This window comes from Limanda limanda, chromosome 19 (assembly GCF_963576545.1).
Source record: "Limanda limanda chromosome 19, fLimLim1.1, whole genome shotgun sequence".
Lineage (NCBI taxonomy): Eukaryota > Metazoa > Chordata > Actinopteri > Pleuronectiformes > Pleuronectidae > Limanda > Limanda limanda.
In genome coordinates, this window is record NC_083654.1 from 9,461,284 (window position 1) to 9,484,917 (window position 23,634).

At 42.5% G+C, this 23,634-nt stretch overlaps 1 protein-coding gene across 1 annotated transcript; it reads left to right on the plus strand.

Moving 5' to 3' along the window:
* The first annotated feature begins 1,537 nt into the window (after positions 1-1,537).
* Positions 1,538-23,634, plus strand: hibadha (3-hydroxyisobutyrate dehydrogenase a). The gene is made up of 8 exons (XM_061092790.1): positions 1,538-1,654; positions 4,262-4,422; positions 4,639-4,748; positions 4,926-5,047; positions 14,186-14,319; positions 15,625-15,701; positions 21,038-21,194; positions 22,172-23,634. The coding sequence occupies exons 1-8, from the start codon at positions 1,585-1,587 to the stop codon at positions 22,328-22,330; spliced, it is 990 nt and encodes a 329-aa protein (XP_060948773.1). The 5' UTR covers positions 1,538-1,584; the 3' UTR covers positions 22,331-23,634.

Genomic DNA, 23,634 nt, shown 5'->3' on the forward strand with positions numbered 1-23,634 from the left:
GTGAGAAGGTAATATACAGTCTATGAAAGCAGTAGTGAAACTTGTCCTTAGGGAGGGTGACATGAGGTTGTGGGCTTAAACCAGGCAGTGACAGTATAAGCATATCATGATTGTATATAGCATGACAGATAATGCAACATCCGGTTTTATCCGAGCATGACACATGCTGCAGAAGTAAAGCCAGGACATATCTGTGGCATCAACCTAAGCATGTGGTTGCTTTTAAAAAAATCTCTCATCAGACCTTATGAAAATATATAATAATAAATAGCTGCAGCATCTCTTGATCACAGTTCTTCTTTAACCACGTTGAAAATGGAGCTGATGCACCGTCACACCACCATAAATAAGCACCTTCGCTGCAGGACAACTGAATTAAAATTGCTCAAACTGTGCATGTGTTGTGGAGAGGAGAAAGAGGAGAAAGAGGAGAAAGAGGAGAAAGAGGAGAAAGAGGAGAAAGAGGAGCCAGTGGGAACGTGCGTGGGTTATTTGCAAATGATGCAGCTGCTTTGCATCCCTACCATGGATGACAACAAGGCTTCAACAAAAAAAACACACCCTGCCCCACATTTGCATGTGACCCAACCCTGGACTGGAGGCTGAGAGAAATGACAGTGAGTCATAACTGAGGCTCGGTTCAGCTAACCAGCTTCCACAACCCTGTCTGTACCCCGAGCCCCAGCGACCAGCACTGAGGGAACGAGTCGTGAAGGCGTCACAGGACATCTCCGTCGTGTCCCCGTGGCCCAGGCAGCCCGCAGGATCATCTTATTTACGATGGCGAGGCAGCTAACGCTAGCTAGCGAGCAGGCCATGTCGTGTCAAGTCACCAGCTAGCTCCACATCCTCCCAGAGACACCCGACGGACGGGAGTTACGAGGCGTTCATTTAGCTTGAAAATGAAAAGCGTACCCTTCTCACATGAACTCCACTTGCAGGGGGGGGAGAGTGGATTTCTGCCCGGCCAGGCCGAAGGGTTTCTCGCCTCTGTCCTCGTTGTTGACAACAGCTCAGACGATGATGCGTCTCCTCCTGAAGGAGCAGATGATGCCCCACTTCCGGGATGCTGTGCGGCGCAGAGGATGCTGAGGATGCTCACGAGGAGACGGTACATGTGTTTTCTAGGACTATTAAAATATATAAAAATGATCTAATGAAAATATCCGATTTGTTATATATAATAAAAAATATGATTATTTTTTAGGCTTTATTTTAAATATTACTCTTTTGCAACTTAAACCAATGCCACAAGTGTACACGTAGCTGGAGGGTTTAATTTATTTACAGTCTCCTGCATTGCGAACAGAAACACGAACACTATTACATAATTATTTTATAATTTCCAATATTTTTTTTCTATTTAATTTTTGCGTTTTTTTACTTTGATATAAATTGAACACAGGCAGTAGCGTCTAAAGGACATCGAAGTGTAAAAGCACCGGAAGTCCCGCCTCTGGCTCATTCCTCATTGGCTACCGAGTCTAACCGAGCGCTGTGATTGGCTTTGAACCCCAGCAGTCCTCTGTGGGGGTTTCCTGGTCTGACAGCTGTCACTGTGCGCCGAGGTCAAGGCAAAGAAGCATGGCTGCCTTGTTTAGAGGGTCACGCAATGTATTGTTACGGTGGAATAAGCATGTCGACCTTGCCTCCGGTAACGTATTCGCTTCGTGTTGTCGGTTTCCCCCTGTTTTGTGTGCATGTGTGTGTGTCCAGGGGGTGACGTGCTAGCGGAGCATTCTCAGCTCCAGCCTGTTAGCTAGCTTGTTAGCCCTCTGAGGAAAGTCTGACCATATCTGTGAGTCTGACCACCCACTGTCCCTGTTAGCTCAATGTCTCAGTTTGGACACAGTGTCCCTGAGTTTGGACACCTGCTGTGTGCGTCTCACTCATGGAAACTCTGCGTAATGAGCGATGTGTGACGCAATGGCTAATCTTAGCCCACATAGCATCTCTTTATCGACTTATATGTAAATGTGTGGTGTCCATGTAGGGTGTCACTCTATATTGTCACAGTACTGCAGTTGGCTCTACACTACACACAAACATGGATTAGCCTTGAAGTCCAACACTGCCACAAAGCCTCCTCAATCTCCTCTCCTCCTCTTCCATCCCAAATTACAACACACAACACACAACACACATACGTTTCTAAAATTAGGAACAGTGGACATTGATATGGATGATGCTACCTGAAACCAAGGGACCACCACTATGTAATAGAGATGCTGCTTGTATGTAGCCCGTAACTCGTCATAACCCTGAAATACTGGATAATATATTTTCATATTTCTGTGACGGTTCTTCCTATGAAGTCTCACCCCAACACGATTCCCCACTCTACATTTATCATTCCACTTAAATACACTTAAATATTCATATAATTATAAAAAACATCTATATAGTTACTGAAACCATATGCACCCTATTTGCCTGAACTCAACTAAATGGTAAGCCCATCAATTACATTGTAGATGCATTATTCAAAAGAAAAGTTATTCAGTTATTGTGCAAATTATTTTCTTGTTTCAGCTTCTCAAATATTAGAATATTTCTTTATGTTTTGCCTTTGTAACTGAGTACTATCATTGTAAACTGAGAACAGTTCAAAATAGTGCAGGACTTATTTTTAAACAAAGCATAAAATCTTTGGCAAAGAGAAACAACAGAAATAATGAATTAATAAAAGAATCTACATGTTATTGTGGAAATAATAATAATTTAATTCTAATGTACAGGTTTGTTTAACACTTAGGACTATACAGGACAAAAATCTATATTTGGGTCATGCAAAGAACAGGCTAGAAAATAAGGTCAACTGAAATGTATCGTCACTTTAATATGGCAAGGCAAAGCTAATTTATTTATAAAAGTATTTTTGTATTCATAAGAACGTTACAGGCACAAAACGGGGACGGGATAGGAACTAAAGCTCAAAAAATAAGAACAAGGAAGAAAATCACAGAATATAATCAAGAAAAACGTAGAGTAGTTTGTAAAATGATGCAAACCAAAATCATAAGGACAGAAATAAAAGCGCTAGACTCTGAATTCAGTTATGCAAGCACATAAACTGTGGAAATTACAGTGCAATTGATGAAAAACGATGGCAAACTGAACAGGTCTTTAATCTGGATTTACAAGAAGTCTGTACTGTCTCAAGTCTGAGCTCTTCTGGCAATTTGTTTATTAGTCAAGAAACTAAAAACAGCTTTATCATGTGTGTTTGAGAGCAATCAAGAAACTGCTGACCTGACAGATGCAGCGTTTATACCGTGACAAGAGATCTGATATGTATCTAGGAATTGGTTTCTTGTCAATTTATGGAAAAGCAATAGTATTTTGACTCTTTCTTTTTTGTATCCTTAAATGTTGTCTAAGTTATTGTGGAAGAAATTTTAGAGGAGGCGTTTAAACTGTACTTGTTTGTTGACAGCTGTGTATTTGTGTGTGTGACAAGAACAACTTTGTACAGGTCCGATAATTGGCCCTTGCAGAACTCCATGCATTGTGATGTACAGCTACTAATTGATACAAAAATATTACCCTAATTGAAGGCAGCTCTCAAACCAAATCAGGACCATTTTACAGAGAACAAAACTTTACTAGAATCTGTACTGATGTTAATGTCATTCATATCTTTTGATACGATTCATCTTGGAACTGTGGTGGGATGTCTATCATCACAGAAGTAACAGGACTGTGGTATCTGCATGCGTTAAAGGGTTGGTTGAATTTGAGGTGAGGCTTCCTATTAGGTCTTAACTCTCCTTGTCTAATTCTGTTGTTGTAGTCTGGATGGCCCACCGCCAGAGTTTCCACTGAGTTTAGTGTCTGTTAATCTGGCTGAACCTTGGCTGAGCCAGCAGTGTTTAATAGCTTGGCCAGACTTCCCAAAAGCTGCTGGTATGTCACAGCAGAAAGATCCAGATTTTCTCTGTTGTTATTGATCCTAATCAGAGAATTTCCAGCATAATATTTACATTTCCTATTCACTGACATTAAACTGACAATCATTAGCCAAATGGTTTTCATAGTGAGTTACAGCTATTAATGTTTTTATTAGGCAAGTAGAATCAAGCAATAATTGCTACAACAACATGGTGTCGTAGATAACCCTTGCATGCCAAACACAATTCATAAAATTTCTCTCGAGCCTCTCTGAACGTCAAAGTGTTGAGTTTGACAAACATTCTGGTCTTCAGCTAAACAAAAGGTCTCACCATTATTCTCAAACTTCCTGTTTGTTTTCCTCCCTCAGTGTCAATGCGATCAATGGCTTCAAAAACACCAGTGGGGTTCATTGGTCTGGGAAACATGGGCAGTCCCATGGCCAAAAACCTGTTAAAGAATGGTTATCCTGTTATTGCCACTGACAACTTCCCAGAGTCCAGCAAGGAACTGCAGGACCTGGGTGCTCAGGTAAATAACATGTGCACATTTAAACTTGTATTGAACAGGCCTTATCTGCTAAGACATATAGTATCTGAAAGCTAATGAATACACATACACCCTTATTGAACTAATTCTTACAACAGCTGCTGAGTCAACAAAGTATGTGTTTCTGAGCCAACAGGTCGTTACACATAACAGCTATAATACCTTGATTTTGTGTTGATGATGACTCCCAACATTCAGGTTGTGGACTCCCCTGCAGAAGTGGCAGAAAAAGCCGATCGGATCATCACCATGCTGCCGTCAAGTCCCAACGTCATAGAGGTCTACACTGGTCAAAATGGCATCCTCAAGTGAGCACATTTTACCTTCACACTGTGAAATACCAAAGCAATTAACTTCGTCCTGCCTCAAGTGAAACTATTGGCAAAAATTGCACATTAGGTGTTTAATGTACAAACAGAACAGGTTTGGCTTGAGAAAACTTCTTGTACAGGAAATGCTAATGCCATTTGTTTTGCTCTCTTCAGGAAAGTAAAGAAGGGAACGCTGTTGATTGACTCTTCCACCATTGACCCGTCTGTTTCAAAAGAGATGGCAGCAGCTGCAGAGAAAATGGGTGCCGTGTTCATGGATGCTCCAGTTTCAGGAGGTAATGTCTCGCGGAAAGAATAATTAATCTTGTTCACCTTTCCTTGACTTGCTGTCTTACACAAATGAAGCCCCAATGTGTGTCTTTAGAGAGGATACGACATTTCTGTAAATGTTATTGCAGGGTTTATTTCTTTCTCAAAGAGGAAATGAGAGAACAAGGAGACGGTTTAAAAACCAGAATCAGACTTCTAGTTTGTTCATTTGAGAATAAGAATCATGCTGTTAGGCCTATGACCCCTCAACTGTCTTACACTCCTTTGTGTATCTAAACTATGGGACCTTTTTGCTTAGTGCTAGGACATGGGTTGTAATTACTTAGCGGGCCAGCCAGTAGTTGCCCTCTGGAGATTTTTATAGCTGCTTTTGACCGGAGGGGACTTGAAGGCAAGGTTAAGGTTTTAAGTCCTCATTATGTTGGCGCTGTCTGCCTTTGACGGCTCCTTGACAGACCACAGGATCACCAGTCGTCCTTAATGGGCTGAGCCACGGTGGAGAATCCCATGTCAGAGCTTTTCATGTTGATGGAGCCGTAATGGCGGGTATCCCATGTTAGTGCCTTTCATGTCAGATAAAGAGCCATAAAGAGGAGAGAAACTGCTCTCACATTGAGTGCAGGAGAGGAGAGGAGGGAGATAAGAAATGAAGGAGACACACCGCTGTTAAACTGTCCATCTCTCTGTCTCTGTCTTACTTTCTTTCTCTCTCTCTCACACACACACATACACACACTTCCTTGGAATCAGGTGTGAAGTTAAGGTATTCCACATCCTGACACTCCTGCATATCAGACTGCTCAGTCTGATCATAGTCTATTTGCTTTTTATTGCACAATCATTTCATACATGCACAACACACACTGCAGCCCCCTTCCTCTGCCATACAAACGTAGACTTGGCCCACACGGGCATGTTTACCAGCTGGCGTCAAATAGCAGCCCGACTGCAGTCATTGAGATCAGAGCCTTAAGCCTGTTACTTTCCGCTAACACAAACACACACTGTTTACATATTATAGACAGTGCACAGTTCATGCGTGCAGTCATCTGAAGGTTCTTCCTCTGCTGTCTTTTAAACTAAGCCTCTTTTACTAGCCTGAGATGACCAATGATTTACCTGCTACCTCTGGCCTCTGCACTCAGCTCTGCAGACACTCTTCTGTCACACATGCACATTGTACACACAGGGCATGCACCCTCCCACCCAATGTCACTTGTAGACACCTTTAAGAACATAACTAGGTCACTGTAAAGTAGCAGAGAAGTTGTTTATGATCCATAATTACCACCAGCAACTGAAATGTAAGATAGATTTTTCACAATTTTTCACTTTTTCACAGATATTTTTTGACAAAACAGTTATTCGATACATCTTAAAGGGAGTCCACTGATAAATAAGGTAAGTCCCAGCCCTAAATGCACACACTGAAACACTCAGCCCCACTCTGAGCTAGGAAATGAAAGTTGTCTGGTGGCGATAGTGTGACCCTGATAAGCCGGGTTAAACCTTTAGTGACAGGTCATGAAGATTTGTTCCACTTTGTGGCAACGCAACAGAAAATAGCAGAGACCTTATTGCACTCCATTCACCCGCCCATCCCCTCACCACACTCAACACATCTCTGGGTGGGATCTGAGTTTACATGCTGTGTTCTAACCAGGAGATGGCACCCTACCCCAAATAGGGTACTGTCAGATTCATAAAGGGTGTGTGTGTGTGTGTGTGTGTGTGTACAGCCCAAACTGAGCTTGTCAGGACCATTAGACCCTAAGGGGACAGAAACCCGGTCCTAATGAGGCTCAACTTAATTTCTGAGGTCCTGGGTAAGGTCAGGGATAATATGTGAATTGTGGTTTGGTAAAGGTTAGGGTTAGACATGAATTGGTTAATATGAGGGATAAAGTTTTGGTTAGGCTGTCCTCAATGAGAGGAAGTCAATGCTAAGTCCTAATAAGGGTAGCTTCACAAAAGTTGGGAGACAAAGCAATACGCTAATACAAAACAGTAATAATATATATATTTATATTGTGATTTGGAGAGACATGATTACATTGACTTTGAAGTTAGTTCAGCGAAATGAGTTTGGTTTGAAGCAGATTGAGTCACAGACACACTGGGCACAGGATTGGCGTGATCTCCTGTGGTCTTAAAGCTTTTGCAGATGCAGCCTTCTCTCTTTGTGGCGTCTGTGTCTGTTTTTATTTTTAATTTAGATTTTTCTTTTGATATAAAATAAATCTTTTCATGTGTGGTAGGTGAGGTGGTGTATTCTACACAGAAATGTGTATTTGTGCTCTGTGTGCGTCACTGGAGGTTTGGTAGCAAACTGTGGCATTTGAATTGAAGAGTCTTAACCCTTCTTAAAGAGTCATCAATAAAAAATTCACTTCTCTTCTCATCGGCTTTCCTTCTTGCACTTTGACCATTGTCTTGGCCTCATACAAACACTGTCCCGAATAGACTCAGTTATGTTAACGTAGACACTGGCTTTTCAGGCATGCCAACTTATGCTTACACACTTGTACCACTGTCTGGTGTCATTAAATGCGTCCGCATGCAAAGTTGACCCACAACAAAACAAGCTCTGATGTCACAGGCTCTGGTGTTGGCACAGCTATGGCAAAAATAGGAGGTCTGGCTACGAGCGACGGGGTCGTTAGCAGTAATTACCCAGAATGCTCGTGTTTGTGTCTGTGTACCCATGGTGGGCTGCCACTTTGCTAACGGACGGTGGCTTTAAAAAGGCTCTAAAAAACCTTTCATTGTGTTTTCCCAGCGCAGGGAAAGTCCGTGATTGGTGCAATGGTAAGAAAGAAGGAGCCTTGGTGAGCTCTGGGTAATGTTGCTTGTTTGCGAGACCTTATAATCCTCAGCTAACTACCTATTTAGGCTGAGTCTTAACACCACTCTAATCATATCCATACCACATCACTGAAGCCTGAGTGTTGCAGTGTGTCATTTGCTGACAGTTTGAACGTCATCCTCCAGCCTGCAGCGGCTTGTCTGAGCCAAGCCTGGCACCGGTTTGTTCGTCAATCAGCGCTGCCAATCCACTCCTCTGCCGACTGGTCTTGGCTCTACTTCTCCCTCCAGGCATTCAGGGCCTGGAGCTTCTTCCACAAAGAAAAACACTGATTTTATCTCACACTCTGGTTCCAGCAAATAGCTGGAACAAAGTTAAATTCAAATAATAGTTAGTAGTCTGTCTCTGAGTTAAGTAATCAGTTTGGATGTGCAGGGGGCAGTGGTTGCTGTCGCAGTCTGTCATGTTGATTGCTAACCAGCACTAGAGAGCGTCAGTGGTCCAAAGACTAGATTAGCATAACAAGCCTTTCACTGACAGGTTTTGGGACACTGAGGGAGAATGTGGTGGGGGGGGCCAGTGGGAGGGTGTAAGTGACCAGGGATGGCAATGATGGAGGGGTGGTTATAGGGGGATTCTAGCCTATGCTCCAGATGGAGGGAGACCCACAGCAGCTGGGGACTGGCTCTTACTTATCTGCCCCTGTGTCATCTGTTGTGTGGCTGTGTGTGTGTGTCCTCATATGTGTCCATATACACGTGTGTTTTCAGACAAATAGCCAGCTGGTGTATGAGTCATACAAAAAGTATCTGTCCGTCAAACGTAGCGCAAATGTCACACTGCATGTCACTTATCTAAAAGGGAATTAGCATTCTGTCTGTATGAAGGACAGTTTCTGCACTTTAGCCATGGACTGAGTGTGTCTGTATTTGTGTGTGTTTGTGTCCCTGCCTGCTAACAGCCTAATTGGGGATCATTATTAACTTGCTCTATCCTAGATGAGTCTCATCGGGCCACGGGAAGGGATTGATCGTGGATCTCTCCTGCTCCCTCCATCCTCTGTCACATAGCATTGACCAGCCTCTCCCCCTACGGAATACAGCAGTTACTGATGATGATGATGATGATAATGACGATGATGATGAGGGCTAGTCTGGTGGTCAGTGAACAGATGTTGCAAACTAAAACTCTTAAGGCTGGAGTGTCACTTGTGTACAAGAAACTGTGCCGACTCTTTCCCCTTCATTTCTCTTACCAAAACCCAAACTTTCTCCGGTCGCCTACTTGCTCGAGGTTCTCATGGAGCGTTTGTGTGTTGGAGTCAGTTCTCATGGCTCTGCGCTCGTAAACTGGAGCCGATAAAGAGTCTGTTTTTAACATAACAGAGGGGCATTAGCAAAGTTGGCAGATAAACTGTTGAAAGTGCTGAATTTTTTCGTGTGTTTTTATGCATGTGAGCGATTTTGGTTAACGCATACCCTCTTACTGTTTGACTTATTCACTCGATATCCGTTACGCTTTTTTACGGGCCCTGTTTGGGTTTTTAATTTGTTTGAGGAAAAAAAAAATCTCTGCCCTTGGGTGTAATTATAATGGTCGACCACATGAGGCTGTGTTGTTGGCCTGTAAACATCCTACCCCCACTGGCTTACACTGCAAGAAGTCAACTCCCATTGACTCAAGGCTGTAACACTATTAAGTGTGAAAGCGCTCTCAGTATGAATTATAGATGACTGCAGCCGAGCCAAAACTTAAACCTGACATGTGCACATAGTTTAAAACCTGGTAGCAAACAAGGTACTGCATTGCCAAAGCCTGAGCTTGTTTACACAAACTACATTTGGACATGAATGTGTGGCGTTATATCTGGCGTATCCCTAAATCTCTCCTGCCGTTCTTCTTGTAAAAACAGCTACATTATCATTTGAGGAAATGAGGTGTTTGAAGGAACGCTAATGATATTATAGGTGTTGTTTTGCTCTCAGTATTTTTCCATATACTTTGGGGGGAAAAAAAGCACGGTTGTGGCATGTTGTCAAATGCGTCATTCCTTACCCAACTCTGGGAACATCCCCTCTTGTGTGCATGTGGGTCCATGATTGTGTGTGTTTGCACAGCCTCATATTCACAAATGTAGTTTAATTTAAACCCACAACCAATAAAAAGTGCCTACTGGTTTACATGCGGCTCGTAACTCTAAGACATGGCCTCAGAAGCTCCAACTGACGTCGTATTGGCGGCCGGCTCTGGGATCTGCACCTGTCCCTGCATGGTACACACACACACACACATACGCAGGAACACACAAACACACACAGATACTGCATGCAGATGTACACAGACATTCTCGCTTACTTTGTATGTACATGCGCCACTTCAAAACAGCCCAAGTTTAAACGGTTACAAGGCAGGAACTGCTTTGGTTGATTCTTTTGGGGTTGATGTAAGAAGTGCTAATGAATTTAGTGTTTACTACAAACAGGCCAAAACCAAAGTTGTTGCTCTGATCTTCCTTTGCCTTCACGTAACTAGTTTCAACCTCTGATGGTTAATGCCTGATGTGTAGAAGCCTGCTGTTAAGCATCTGTGCTAATCGTGTTTGATTGCTTGCTTATTAACTTGAATCTTGTTAATAGAGGAGATCAGTGGAAGGAGCTGTCTATAAGTGTCTGCTACTACAAAGAAGCTTGGGCCACACATGCACACAAACACACAGTCGCAGACACTGATACGTCAATGCGATGTCGTGATCAAACCCTTATGACAAAGAATTTAAACGAGGGTTGATATTTGCATGAATGAGAAGAAAACACAAATACAACCACGCATGTAGAAAGTGACCCTAATCCATTTAGACATTTTTATTTTATTTTAATATAAATGTAAAAATGTAATCTGCGTTAATTATTCTGTAAAATAAAAGTTTTAATTTCTGAACATATCCGCAATTTTAAATGCAGATACCGATAGGTCTGTACCAAGATATCGGCCGGCCAATATATGGGTCAGGCTTCTTAAAATTTGTACTTAATTAATAGTCCATCCAGTTTCAACATGGGCAGATAATATTGGTGTTGGGTTGTTTGGGGTGCAGAGTTAGGCACCCACGATCCACGAGGATGAGAGACCTAGCAGAGGCATGATGTTTCCATTACTGCATTTCCTTGACATTTAATTACTTTCCTCCTTAGTCTCAGTCTGATCTTCTTTCTCTCTCCGTATTGTTTTGATCACTATCGCATATTTAAATTGTTGAGAATTTACACAGTAGATTTTGATGTGCCATTATATAGTGTAGCTTAATTTGTCTCCTTTTCTTAGTAGCTTCATCCCTATTTTCCTCTTTCCTCTTCATCTCTCTACCCTGTATCTTCTATCATAGGTGCCCCCCCCAACACACACACACACCCAGACAGATACATACACACACACACACACATACGCACACCTTGTCTCCCCCCCTAGGGGGCGTCGTGTAGTTGTGTAGTGCTAACGATCCAGGACTGTCACTCCCGCTGGGATGGATGAGCCGGCAGACCCGGTGCTCGGGAAACCTCATTAGGATTCCTTTTTAATCCGTCTCTGACAGGACCGGCCCAAGAACAGGACGTCCCCGCATGCACACAAACAGACATACACACCCACATACACCCTGAAACATAGACATGCACACACACACGATAAAAGTGTAGACACTATCGTAGACTCGCATACACGCACAATAAACAGTCACTGATACCCCCAACACACACGCGCACATGCACCCGTACATTGTTATGCTAATGATATGTTATTCTTCCAGCGCAGAGGATCTTCCATCATCCTGGTGTCACTGCTTATAGAAATCCACTACAGATCATAAGAGCTTATTATGGGTGATTAGTTAATTTGAGGGAGGGAGAGTTGGGAGGGATGCTGGGAGGTAGAGAGAGAACGATTGTTTTCCTTCTCTGCTGTCATATCTACGTCTCCCTCTACTTCTCTCTCTCTTTCTCTCTCTCACTCTCCTCCCTATCCTTCCTTCCCTCTATTCTCAGTGGGATCTATTGATCAGCAAGTTGACTCTGTTATCAATAATCTCCTCTTTAGTCGTCCGCGAACAGTGATCTCCACTAATGAGCCAGCTCAGTTGTCACATTGCTCTTTCTGTGTGTGTGTGTGTGTTTGTGTGTGTGTGTGTGTGCGTGTGCGTGTGCGTGTGCGTGTGCGTGTGCGTGCGCTTACTTTTGTTACCTCTTAAGAACCTTTTCTATCAACACAGACTTTGTCAGGACCAATTGACCTCATGGTCATGACGAGGCTCAACTTAATTTCTGTGCGCCTGGTTAAGGTTTAGTTGTAAGGCATAAGTTGGTCATGGTTAAGTTTAGGTATACGGTTTTAGGCTGTACACATGGAAATCAATGCAAAGTACTAATAAGGAAAGCTGCATAAACCTGTGTGGGTGTGTGCAAGCGTGTGGTAAAAGTATAACTCTACAGTCATAATATGGGGACTTTCTTTTATGAGGACAAAAAGCAAGTCCTCTTAATGTAAACAGGATAAGAAAATAAAATACAATTTCTAATAGTGATTTGAGGTGATGATGTGTTTAAAAGTGACGTAATGGTTTGTGTCCAAACAAGGATAGTTGTGCAATCAGAACAGAACTGATTGGCTGAACTTTGACTTCCATTAACTGTGATTAAAGAGAAAAAGAAAAATCTTTTACGGCTACTTCAGCACTGTACATTATGCACTACATGATGCCTACATGTAAATACAATTTAGTCACAGAGAAAATCCTCAACAATCTCTGCTCCTAAATAAAAACTTGATATAAAATAAAACCAGACTCAAAAAGATTAAGTCAGACAGAAAAATAAGAGCATAAAGGAGATGAATCTATCATGTCAGTGGTCTGTGGACCATATGTGTGTATGATTGGTGTGTGAGGCGGCCTTATGTTAAGCGTGTGTTTGTCGTGCGCTGTGGGCAGCTGCCGCAGCATGGGCCTTGGTCTTAATTATGTGGCCCTAATGGCCTACTGACAGCTCATCGCTGACACTCACACGTTGTACACATACAGTGAAGTGGCATCATCGAACACTTGACAACACTGCCGCCAATTAAAGAAGGGGGAGGGTAAAAAAAGAGAAACATTCATGTTTATGGGTCATGGAAATCTACAGTAACTCTCCTCCTCTCCTGCAGTGAAGTCTGATAATGTGATGTCAGCTCTTCTGTGCCTGGTAATTCCCTTTAAATTATTAACACCAACATTATTAGGCTTTTACTATTAAGAGGCCTTTCATTAGAGCCAGACAACACCCTAAAGAGAGATTTGAACTCTTCCCTCTTCATCCTCCTCTCTTTCTCTCTCTTTCTCTCTTTCTCTCTTTCTCTCTTTCCTTCCGCTGAAGAAAGTCGTTCACTTTGTGCACATTTTCCTGAAGGACGCTTCTCTCTGACCTTCCTCTACTTTTTGGCTCATGTAATACTTTTCAAACTATTGTAGGTACGCATTATTATTTGTATACATTACATATTATGATTACCACCAATTAATTGTGTTAATGTCTGTGGTCTCATCACTTAAACATTAAACAGACAGTTCCATTGCATAAGAGCTTTAGGCCAGCTGGGTAAAAGCCACCCTGAAAAGGGGGGTTATTGCTACATTATGGACCCTGTGGGGAGGTGGGGGGGTGAGGTTACCTCCTACAACATGGCATGCTTCTTAAGCCATCAGGCATGGGGAGGGACACCTAATTGAACATGATAAAGTGTAAAGTTAATTACCCCTCACGCCTGTCACTGATACCCCCATGGGGGGGGCCATGTGCCTCAGGCACAGCTGTTGGTATGAGTGTGTGTGTGTGTATGTGTATAAGCGAGAGAAAGAGTAGGGGTGACAGGACAAAAGGCAACGGCTCCCACGAGAGTTGTGCAGTGGATGATGGCAACAATCGGCTTTTAAAGATACCTCTGTCCCTCTGGTGCACAACTACTTAACACGCCTGTCCCACCATGAGTCTCACACACACGAACACACAGAAAAGTACACAGCTGACCTTTCAGACGCAGTTGGTAGTGTTGGAACAGTCAAACAGTTGATATATGATGTTCTTTGTGTATCTACTAACTAACGCTACTCAGTGACCATGATTAGTCTGCGCCTTTTCAAAGCTTTGTACATTTTAACTCACCATTCCACTTTATACATAGTTGCTGTGTGTTGCAGGTCTGGGTTGAGATACTGTACTTTGGATCAATATGTTAAATGTGTTTACTATCGAGTACGTGTTCACCTCAGCTAAGCTCATCTCTTTAACAAGTGTTGTGTGTGTTTGTTTAGGTGTTGGGGCTGCCAGCCTGGCCAAACTGACTTTCATGGTGGGTGGAGTGGAGGAGGAATACAATGCTGCACAAGAGCTGCTCACCTGCATGGGAGCCAATGTTGTCTATTGTGGACAAGTTGGCACCGGGCAGGTAAAGACTCACACATGCTAACACACACATACATGCCCCTCTTCATTTCAAACAGCCTCTGATAAAATATACCTCATTTACAACCAAATTAGCGGAACCCCTTTCTTTTTATGTGGCTAAACCTACTAAAAAGGTCATTGACTCCTTTCCCATTGCCAGTTTAGGAGTCATCCTAAACTGGCCTTCCTTATTTTTTCGATGATGCATCATACTCGATGTCATGATGAGAAGCTCTCTCACCTTTTTATCTTGCCAAAGAGTCATTGGACCTGGGAGTGAATACCGATTTGAATCCATTCCCACTGCAGACAAAAGCCAGATGTTAGTAGGTGTTAGTGGGTTTTTGACCGGTGGCAAAGGGGTTATACACAATAATTAACTTATTTCAGTCCAGTTAAGTCAACACATTAAAATCAACAGGAGTTGAGCAAAGGTGCTTTGCAGTCATGGCACAAAAAAAGCAACACAATAATGGATTAAAAGATAAACATCACAATGAAACGACAAGAAAAACACAGTGAAAGACATTGAAGTTAAAAAAGGACAGATAAAGTATAATAATCCCAGGCTTTAACAGAATCAGATTCAGGCTGAATTAAAAGCAAGATTACGAGATAGCAATTTAAATTTGAATGGGGGGGAGACCTAATGACGAAAGGAAGAATAACCGTAGTTCAGTCATTTAAATACTTATATACCCAGATATATGAAGACAGTTACTCAAATGTAAATATACAATTAGGTTTTTTTCTATTCATTCAAACATACACACAAACACCATGTGTTATATTTTATCCATAAAAGTGTATGGATTTAATAATCATCCTTAAAGAATAATACATCGGGGGAAAACTCTACTAATTAGCAAATTTAAATCACATAAAGACAAAGTATTTAATCCTCAGGGAGACTGCCTGTTTATACAGTTAACCATGAGGTTGCTTAATGTGAGTGCAAACAGACATCTTTGACTACTGGTTAAAAAACGTGCATGTGTTTATATGTTGTAAAGACTATGTTTTTTTCCTTTACACTAGGAATACTATTTGTGCTAGGCATCATGAATATTAAGCTATAACCCTAAACATGTTACCTGTTAATAATTATGGGAGCTAAAGTCCCTGTTAAAGATTTTTTTAGGCGTATCCACTAGTTTGTTACAAAGCGGGATCATCTCACATCTGTGTCTGACAGACCCTTATAGATTTACAGTCTTTATTACAGTATCTGTTTTACATGCTGCCTTACAAACCCCATTCACGCACACACAACGTGCTCTGTTTTTGTCTGTTTGACCCTCACCAGGCTGCAAAGATCTGCAACAACATGCTGCTGGCCATAGGGATGATTGGAACTGCAGAGACCATGAACCTCGGCATCAGGTATTGTCCGTCAGTGTTGTGCTAAGCTGCTTCCAGCCTGCTATGCTGAAGAGAGAAACACAAACAGGAAAACAGTGGCTACATTTACATCAGCAACTGTAATTATTATGTAGGAGACCACAGGTAGAAAGTCTGACACAGGGATACTTGGGACTGGGCTCTTCAAAGTTTTAGGCAGTTGGTCCATCGAGGTTAATTTTCCTCTGTTAAGGATGTGAAGAGATGGACAAATCCGCCCGAGTCAATTATGAGAAGTACAAGAACCACAAACTTAAAGAAGCCCAATTGATGGTTCCACGTTTAACCAAGCATGACTACGACCATGTGAACTCGCCCTTAGATATAGCCATTACTTTAAACGAAATTACTGTACCAGTGATATGGCTGTAACTGTGGCAGTAATTTACTGCTTCAATACAGGTTTAGAAATGTGTGTGTCGGTGTGCGTGCATGCGTACGTGCATGTGTGTGCAGTTTATGGAGGTGCAAAGGGGTCAGTGCAGCCCGGAGTGGGAGCTGCTTCTGCTGGAGAGAGATGGATGAGGGGGCAGAGCCACAGACTCTGATTTACATCTGCTGATTGAGCTCTCACTAGTATCCTGTCACACCCCTGTCACTGAACGCCGCCTAGAAATCCCATCATTCATCATGCCTTGTCCTTGCACAAAGCCTCATTGGCCAGAGCACTGAGCATGATGGGATATGAAGTCCTCAACCAGTACAATCAATATGGCTTAAAAGGATGGAGAACATGGCGCTCATTCAATTTGATTGCACCTTCATGTAAATTTACTGGAAGGTGTGCATGTTTATGAATCATAACTGGGTATCTGTCCCTGACTTTGCATACTAACTGGAAACAGTGTTCTGTTTGTATTTTGTGTGTTGTATTTATCTGTTAGTGCTGCTCTGCTTACTGTTGCAAAGTGTTTATCTCTTGAATTGGTTACTCTGTGTATACTATATTTACTATGCACGATACCAGACACACAGGAGTATTGTATTGTATATCGTTAATTCTGTATGTTGACAGTGTATTTAACCAGTGGGGTCCCTAAGTCAGTCATCCCTTTCCCATTCATGTGAGAGGGAAGATGAGGACAATGGGGAGATGCAACTAAATGTGATACTTTGGTAGCATGTAGCATTTCAAGGTGACCCAGCTGCTAGATACAGCTTTAACATGATTTGAATCATTGCAGATTTGTGATATATCAGACACTTTTTTGACAACATGATAGCATTGTTGTTACTTGGCCTCGTCATGTGTCCCCTACCCTGTAACATAAGATAATAGCTATGACTAACAGAACTACCACTTAGCTTGAATGTCTTGGTCTGAGAATATCTAGCTAATATATAATGTTGATGCATGATAAATAAAGTTGGATTACTATTTGCGAAAATGCAGATATGCCAGTGGATGCTCAGTGGAGTATTTCCTCCACCAAGGCTCAACAGTCCCCTTATGAAACCACATTTAAATTCACTAGATCAGAATTTTTATTTGGATTTGCATCAAATTGAAGAAACACATAAATATCAGTCACCTAAGCATCCTGCTAATTAACAAACAAACACAGCAGAAAGCACTACACATCTGTTATTTCTCATATGAATGAAATTACCAGGTTCGTCAGATTAGATTTTCACCTTTGGAAGTATGAATTTATTCTCCACCCTGATTATACATATCCCACGTCAATAATAGACTGTTTCCTCTGTCTACTCTATATGTTTTATGGGTTTTGCAGCTTAAATGGTGTGCGGACCCATTTTGCGTGTGTGTGCGTGCATGAGCGTGTGCGCATGTGCGTGCGTTGCTCTTCGCCCCGTGCAGCTGTGTTAGTGCAGCTGATTTATCTGTGCTGAGACAGAGGAGGAAAATTGGCATGAGCAGTTGCACATAAATCCCAACACTAGACCTCTGAAATATGGCGGCATTAAGGGAGCAACACAGATTTACACATTGCCACACTGTCACACTGATGCACTCACACCTAGACTCACAAATTTACATCCAGAGACACTGAAGACAGCAGTTTTCTACCAAACTGCAACAGCACCTATACTCTCAGTGCACATCATTATAAGGTAAGCCTTGAAAAAACCGTGAGAATACTAACCACTGCATCCCCTCATTTTGAATTTGAATTATTCTTTATATCATCTGACCCATATTCAGTTGCTGTCGTGTGAGTATACATGTGTACAGTGTCTCTCACTCTTCCTACTAGTTGACCTCTGGGGCTTTATTAGAGGGTTTGACGAAGACTGTCATTGTTTAGAGAGAGAGAGACGACACCCTTAAATCTCCCATGCTGCATTGCGGCCTCTTATGCAGAGAGGACGCTCTCTTAGGTATTAGGTGTGCTGATACACACACAGACACACAACTCAGTCCGAGACAAAGGCGTCTGAGCGCTCACAGCCAATTTAAAGCAAAACAGCAATAACATTTTATCATGGTGGACTTGGGCCTGATAGAGCTGCCCTTTCTGTGTGTGTGTGTGTGTGTGTGTGTGTGTGGGTGTGTGTGCATGTGTGCGTGTGTGCCTGCTAGGTCCTTACCTGCTCACACAGACAGACGCACAAACACACTCTCATACAGAGTTCTGTTCCTGGAGCTAATTTGTTGATCTCAGATGGAAGCTTGGGCCGTCTTCAACAGAGCGTGACGTTCTCTTAGTGCAAGGAATGGCCATGCATGACAATTATGAGTGCGCACACACACACACACTCGCTCCGAAACGCACAAACACATCCCGTCGCTCTGCTTTTCTTTCTTTCCCTCTCTATCGGCTTTTTCCTCTCCATCTTTATTTGCTTTACCTTATCATTTTGTCTCTTCTCTTTTAATCCCTTCATCTCTTTCCTGCCTGTTGTAATTTCTGCACGCAGCCATCCAGTCGGTGACGGAGGGGGATGAGACGCTGTAGCATAGAGGGGCAGTGGTGATTTTAATGATACACTCGAAGATAAAAGGACAGGAAGCCGACGAAAGAAATAGACGTCTGGATCGGGGAGGGATATGAGGCTTTTACGGCTCACGGTTCACCTCACACACCTGTGTACCTGCACTCATTCATCCATACAAACATGCGGCCATTGGTGCACACAAGTAGGAACACACATTTACTCCCTTATTTGTTTAACGGGGAGAACAACGGCGAATCAAAGGGTATAGCAACATACAATCCTTTGTGTCGCGACAGAAGTAGGTTTGCCACCACACACATGAACACAGACACCTCCTCCTCCTCCTCCTCTCCCCTTAGCTCAAATGAATTGTGAGCATATGCTCTGATGAAGATTAAAGTTGGGTGATAAATGTGCTTGTTGCCTCTATAAATGGAATAGTAAATGCTTTTGTGTGTATATGTGCTCGTTAGCTCTTTAATGTAATAATAAATGGGGAACGGGTTGGGCTTCATCTCTTGTGGTACAGACCAGGATGAGGAGCTAATTGCCATGAAAAGACAGTTAATATCTGAGCTGCAAATGAACTCCACCTGCTCGAGCTCCCAGCACATAAACGCTTAAATGCCCTCCCCTTTTATTTTTTCCACTGCCACCTCCATCTTCATTTCTCTCACATTTCTTTAATCTGCAGTGGCATCACACAGCAACACGTTTGTTTTAGTGTTCGTGCCTGTGTTTGTGTGTACCCATGTCAATCCTGTTAAAGCGTGACATGTCCTCTTCTCCACGCAAATTACCGCAGGCGAAGAACACCGCCACCGTGTCAGCTAATAACCACGACTGTGTATGTGTGTGTGTGAGTGTGTGTGTGAGGGGAGCAGGAGGGGATCTTCATTGATTTATCGTTAACAGAGGACAACAGCTCCCCGTCAGCGTCTCTGGTCGCTATAACAAACGATCTGTGCGCTCGGACGCGCTTTATTGTAGCTCAGCCAGTAACCTTTTCAGCTGCTGACCCAGAACACTGGGAGGAGCTCTGTGTGTGTGTGCGCGTAGAAATGTGTGTGTGTGGGGGGGGGGGGGTTGTGTGCGATGTCAAACATATGTCCCCCAGAGTCCTCAGACAGGGAGGTGTCAGCAGGGAAGACAAGGGGGAGGAAGAGGAGAGGCAGGATGTTAAGGGAGATGCTTGCAGACATAAACTAAAAAAAAAGCCATCATGAGTGAGGCTGCCATTAAAAAAAAGAACTATGAGTTAGAACACGTGTTTACACACTCAAACACACACACGCAAACAAACACACACACACATACACAGTGTCACTTATGCTACATTATCTATAGATACATTTTTCAAAAATGAGGGCGTCACAGGGGACACAAAAGAGACGAAGGGGAAAGGAAGAGGGAGACATGGCGAGAGTGTAAATGCAATTCCCATTCTTAATTAGTTGGTAGACAGCTAATAAAAACTGTGGCAGTAATGGCAGAATGAGAGCCAGGTGGAGGGAGGGGGGTGGCTGCTGGCCTTAAGGACCTATGATGGTTTAATAGTCATATAGAGAGCAGAATAGAGTTACGGGCCTGTAAGTAACAGTGAAGTGAGACAGCCAGGGCTTGATGTGGTCAGCTTTACACTGGCCTTTAAAATGTTAATATACAAAAGCTGCACTACACAGTCAGATTGAACTACTGACACAGACGCTGTAGTTGCACCCTCCCTGCTGTAATACTTGGCACTTGGTTTGTCTGCCCCTTGCTTATTTCTGTCTGTCCTCTCTTTGCCTCTTAAAAAAAAAAAAATCGCATCCTGGAGACTTGTCCTCTTGCATATGGAAGTAGGTTGCTGCAAAATGGGGCAGCAAAAGTAAGAGCATGCTTCTGTAAATGACAGCGAGGTTTATGGCTCCCCTGTGCTGCTTAACCACTTCTCCTCCTCCTCCTCCACTTTCTTTCTTTTCATGAAAAAGGGATGATGAAGGATAGATGTGCCGGTAAACATCAATACTGCATTAGCCGGCATTACAAAGCCTTCAGCCATTAACACTGAGGAATGGTCGCAGCCGGGAATAAGGTTCAATGGGGGTCACAACAATCACAGGGCGCCCCCACACCTATCTTTCTCCATGTTGAGAAAATGTATTCCATAATTGGCGTTCCTGTTCCTCCAGACTTCTTGCATAATTCCTCCTTCCTTTCTTACCTCTACCATGTCTTCACTTAGCCTAACAAGTAAAAAAGAAGGTATAATAATCTGTTCATCAATTACAAATTCATCTTTTCCCTTTTTTCTACCTCTAATAGATAAGAATCAGTAATGTTACTGTGCGCATCTGCTCTGAAGTACCTCTGGATCTCCCAGATAACATTTCCAAACAAGATACTGATTTGTCTTCTTCCTCTTCTTGTCCCAGACTTGGTTTAGACCCAAAGCTGCTGGCACAGATCCTCAACATGTCCTCAGGCCGTTGCTGGTCCAGCGACACGTACAACCCAGTCCCTGGAGTCATGGACGGAGTCCCCTCTGCCAACAACTACTTGGGCGGCTTTGGAACCACACTAATGGCAAAGGTACAACTGTTTGTGTCACACTTTCTTCAAACAAAATCGTCTGAGACTCTTTGTTTCATTAACAGGTTTATTTATTGATTATTTGTTTGGTCTGTATTTGTTTGAAATTAATAAAGAATACCCACAACATGCTTCCAGAGCCAAAAGTGACATCTTCAGAAATCCTGTTTAGTCCAACTTACGTTTCAAAACACAAATGTTCATTTCCCCATTAAGATAGACATGGGAACGTTACAGATCCACACAGTTTTGCTTGATAAATGATGATGAAATAATTACACCATTCCTCAATATTTCTTCCAGTAATCAATCAAACACTTGATTAAGCATTTCAGCTGCTACTCTCTCTACTGTTCTTTTCTTTATTTGGTCTCTTTTTTTGTCCATCTCTCATTGTCTCACTGTTCTATTGTCTCAGTGTGGCTCTATCTGCTCTCCTCTTCACCACTCCATCTGTGACTTATTGTGTGCCACTTGATTTTTACTGCATTAGCTCTCCTGTGATGGTTAGTCTGTCTATTATTCGGTGCATCTAGGTGTCTGTTAAATCACTTACAATGTGTACTCTGCATACACAGCTCAGTAAATAATAAGTAAGTAACGTGTGAATAGTCATAAAGCAAGTAAAGTTTCATTTTATGGAAAACATTGACTGTAAAATCTTCACTGCAGATAAACCAGTATTATCTGCGTCCAGCGTCCAGCACACAAACAATAAATAGTGACAGTATCTTGTAGAACTGTTTAAAGAGGAGTCATTAATGACGATTTGGGAATAGTGGGAATAATTCTGAAGTAGCTCCAGAGCATCAACACAGGCCAAGAAAACAGTCCATTCATAGCAGACATGTTTAGAATGGGAACCGACTAGATGGGATACTGTCGTAGAATCCATGTGCAGCTATTAGACCAAAAAAAGTGACTATTATGTTAGTCTTCCTATCTCATATTCTCCATCTTTCTTTTTCTGTTTCCAGGATCTTGGTTTGGCCCAAAACACTGCCACCAACACCAAGACGCCGATCCCTCTGGGTTCCCTCGCCCACCAGATCTTCAGAGTCATGTGCTCCCGCGGCTATGCTAACAAGGACTTCTCATCTGTCTTCCAATTCCTACGTGAGGAGGAAGGACAGTGAATGCAGGGGGAGCACCGTTAACTGTGATATTAGCATACACACACATAAATATACACACACACACACACACACACACACACACACACACACACACACACACACAGAGACACACTTCAACCACACACCCCAGTGCCCCTTATCCCACTATGCTCAGGAGAGACTAAGGCCTTGCCCTCAGGCAAAGATCAGCAATCCAATTAACATACTGTATGTTGACACGTGTCCCCCCTTTTCATTATCTGAATCATACTTTGAATTCATGGCTCTCCCTTTTGAATGTGGAGAAATGCTAAAACTGACCTTAGATAACGTATCTGGAGACAAAGCCAGCTGACGAGAGGTAGGACGAGGCGCTGCAGGCTAACACAAATCAAGGCAGACATAATGTATGTGGTATTTTAAAGATGATTCGTGAAATAATAATTGCATGAATGATAAGAGTATGTTTTGGTCAGGTTTGCTCTTTTTGCCTGTTTCTCAAAGGACCAGGATCTGTTCAAGTAAATTAAGAAATCTAACAAAAACAAGATACAGTCAGGATTTACATAGTGATGGAAATTTCTATAAAGAGACAGTGAAAGAGTTTGGGCTACACTCATGGAAACAAAATCCCAGGGCACTACAAAACTGGCGGTACATGAGAGTTTACCTTGTCGTTACATTTCTTTGTTTCTGGCAGGAACTTGGTCACTCGGGTGTCACCTGAGACTTCCTGCCAACGTACAAACTTGATTATTTCGATCATAAATCATCCAGTTATCATATTTACTCAGTTAAAGTATTTTCAATTCTTGGTTTCTACAGTTACAGTGGATCAGCCAGTTCTTCTCTGCTGCACCATAAGATAAATACCTGGTTATTTTTGCACTGTGTGCATCGCGGTGTGATGTGCTGGGTTATTTTGATACAGTTCCAGAATCTCTTATAACCTACCTCTCACCACTGCTGTCCTCAACTGCTATCCACTGCAGCATTGTTATTATTATTTTGTGACCAACACTGTTAAAACTTTAAACTGTTTACTACACAATGTTCTCAATTTCCAACACATTCTCTTACCCCGTATGGTCGATCCTTCTCGCATATGTATGACGTCTGCGTAAAGTGTCAGTGAGGAACGGTTCCTCCCTGCTATGAGCAAATGTACATAATGTATATTCATATTGTCGTGTAGTAATGAAGAGGAATCTAAAAGAACCGTCACTTTTTTTAGTAAAATTCTTTCATTGTCTCTACAGTTTGTCTTGCTCTGTGAAACAGATCCTCCGTCACACTGTAGCCTAAAATAAAAGATGTTCTGTGGA

Excerpts from the sequence above, each read along its gene's own strand:
- hibadha (XM_061092790.1), top strand. The coding sequence starts at position 1,585 with ATGGCTGCCTTGTTTAGAGGGTCACGCAATGTATTGTTACGGTGGAAT. Across the intron at positions 5,048-14,185 it reads GGATGCTCCAGTTTCAGGAG|GTGTTGGGGCTGCCAGCCTG; the intron begins GTAATGTCTCGC and ends GTGTTTGTTTAG. Across the intron at positions 15,702-21,037 it reads ACCATGAACCTCGGCATCAG|ACTTGGTTTAGACCCAAAGC; the intron begins GTATTGTCCGTC and ends TTCTTGTCCCAG.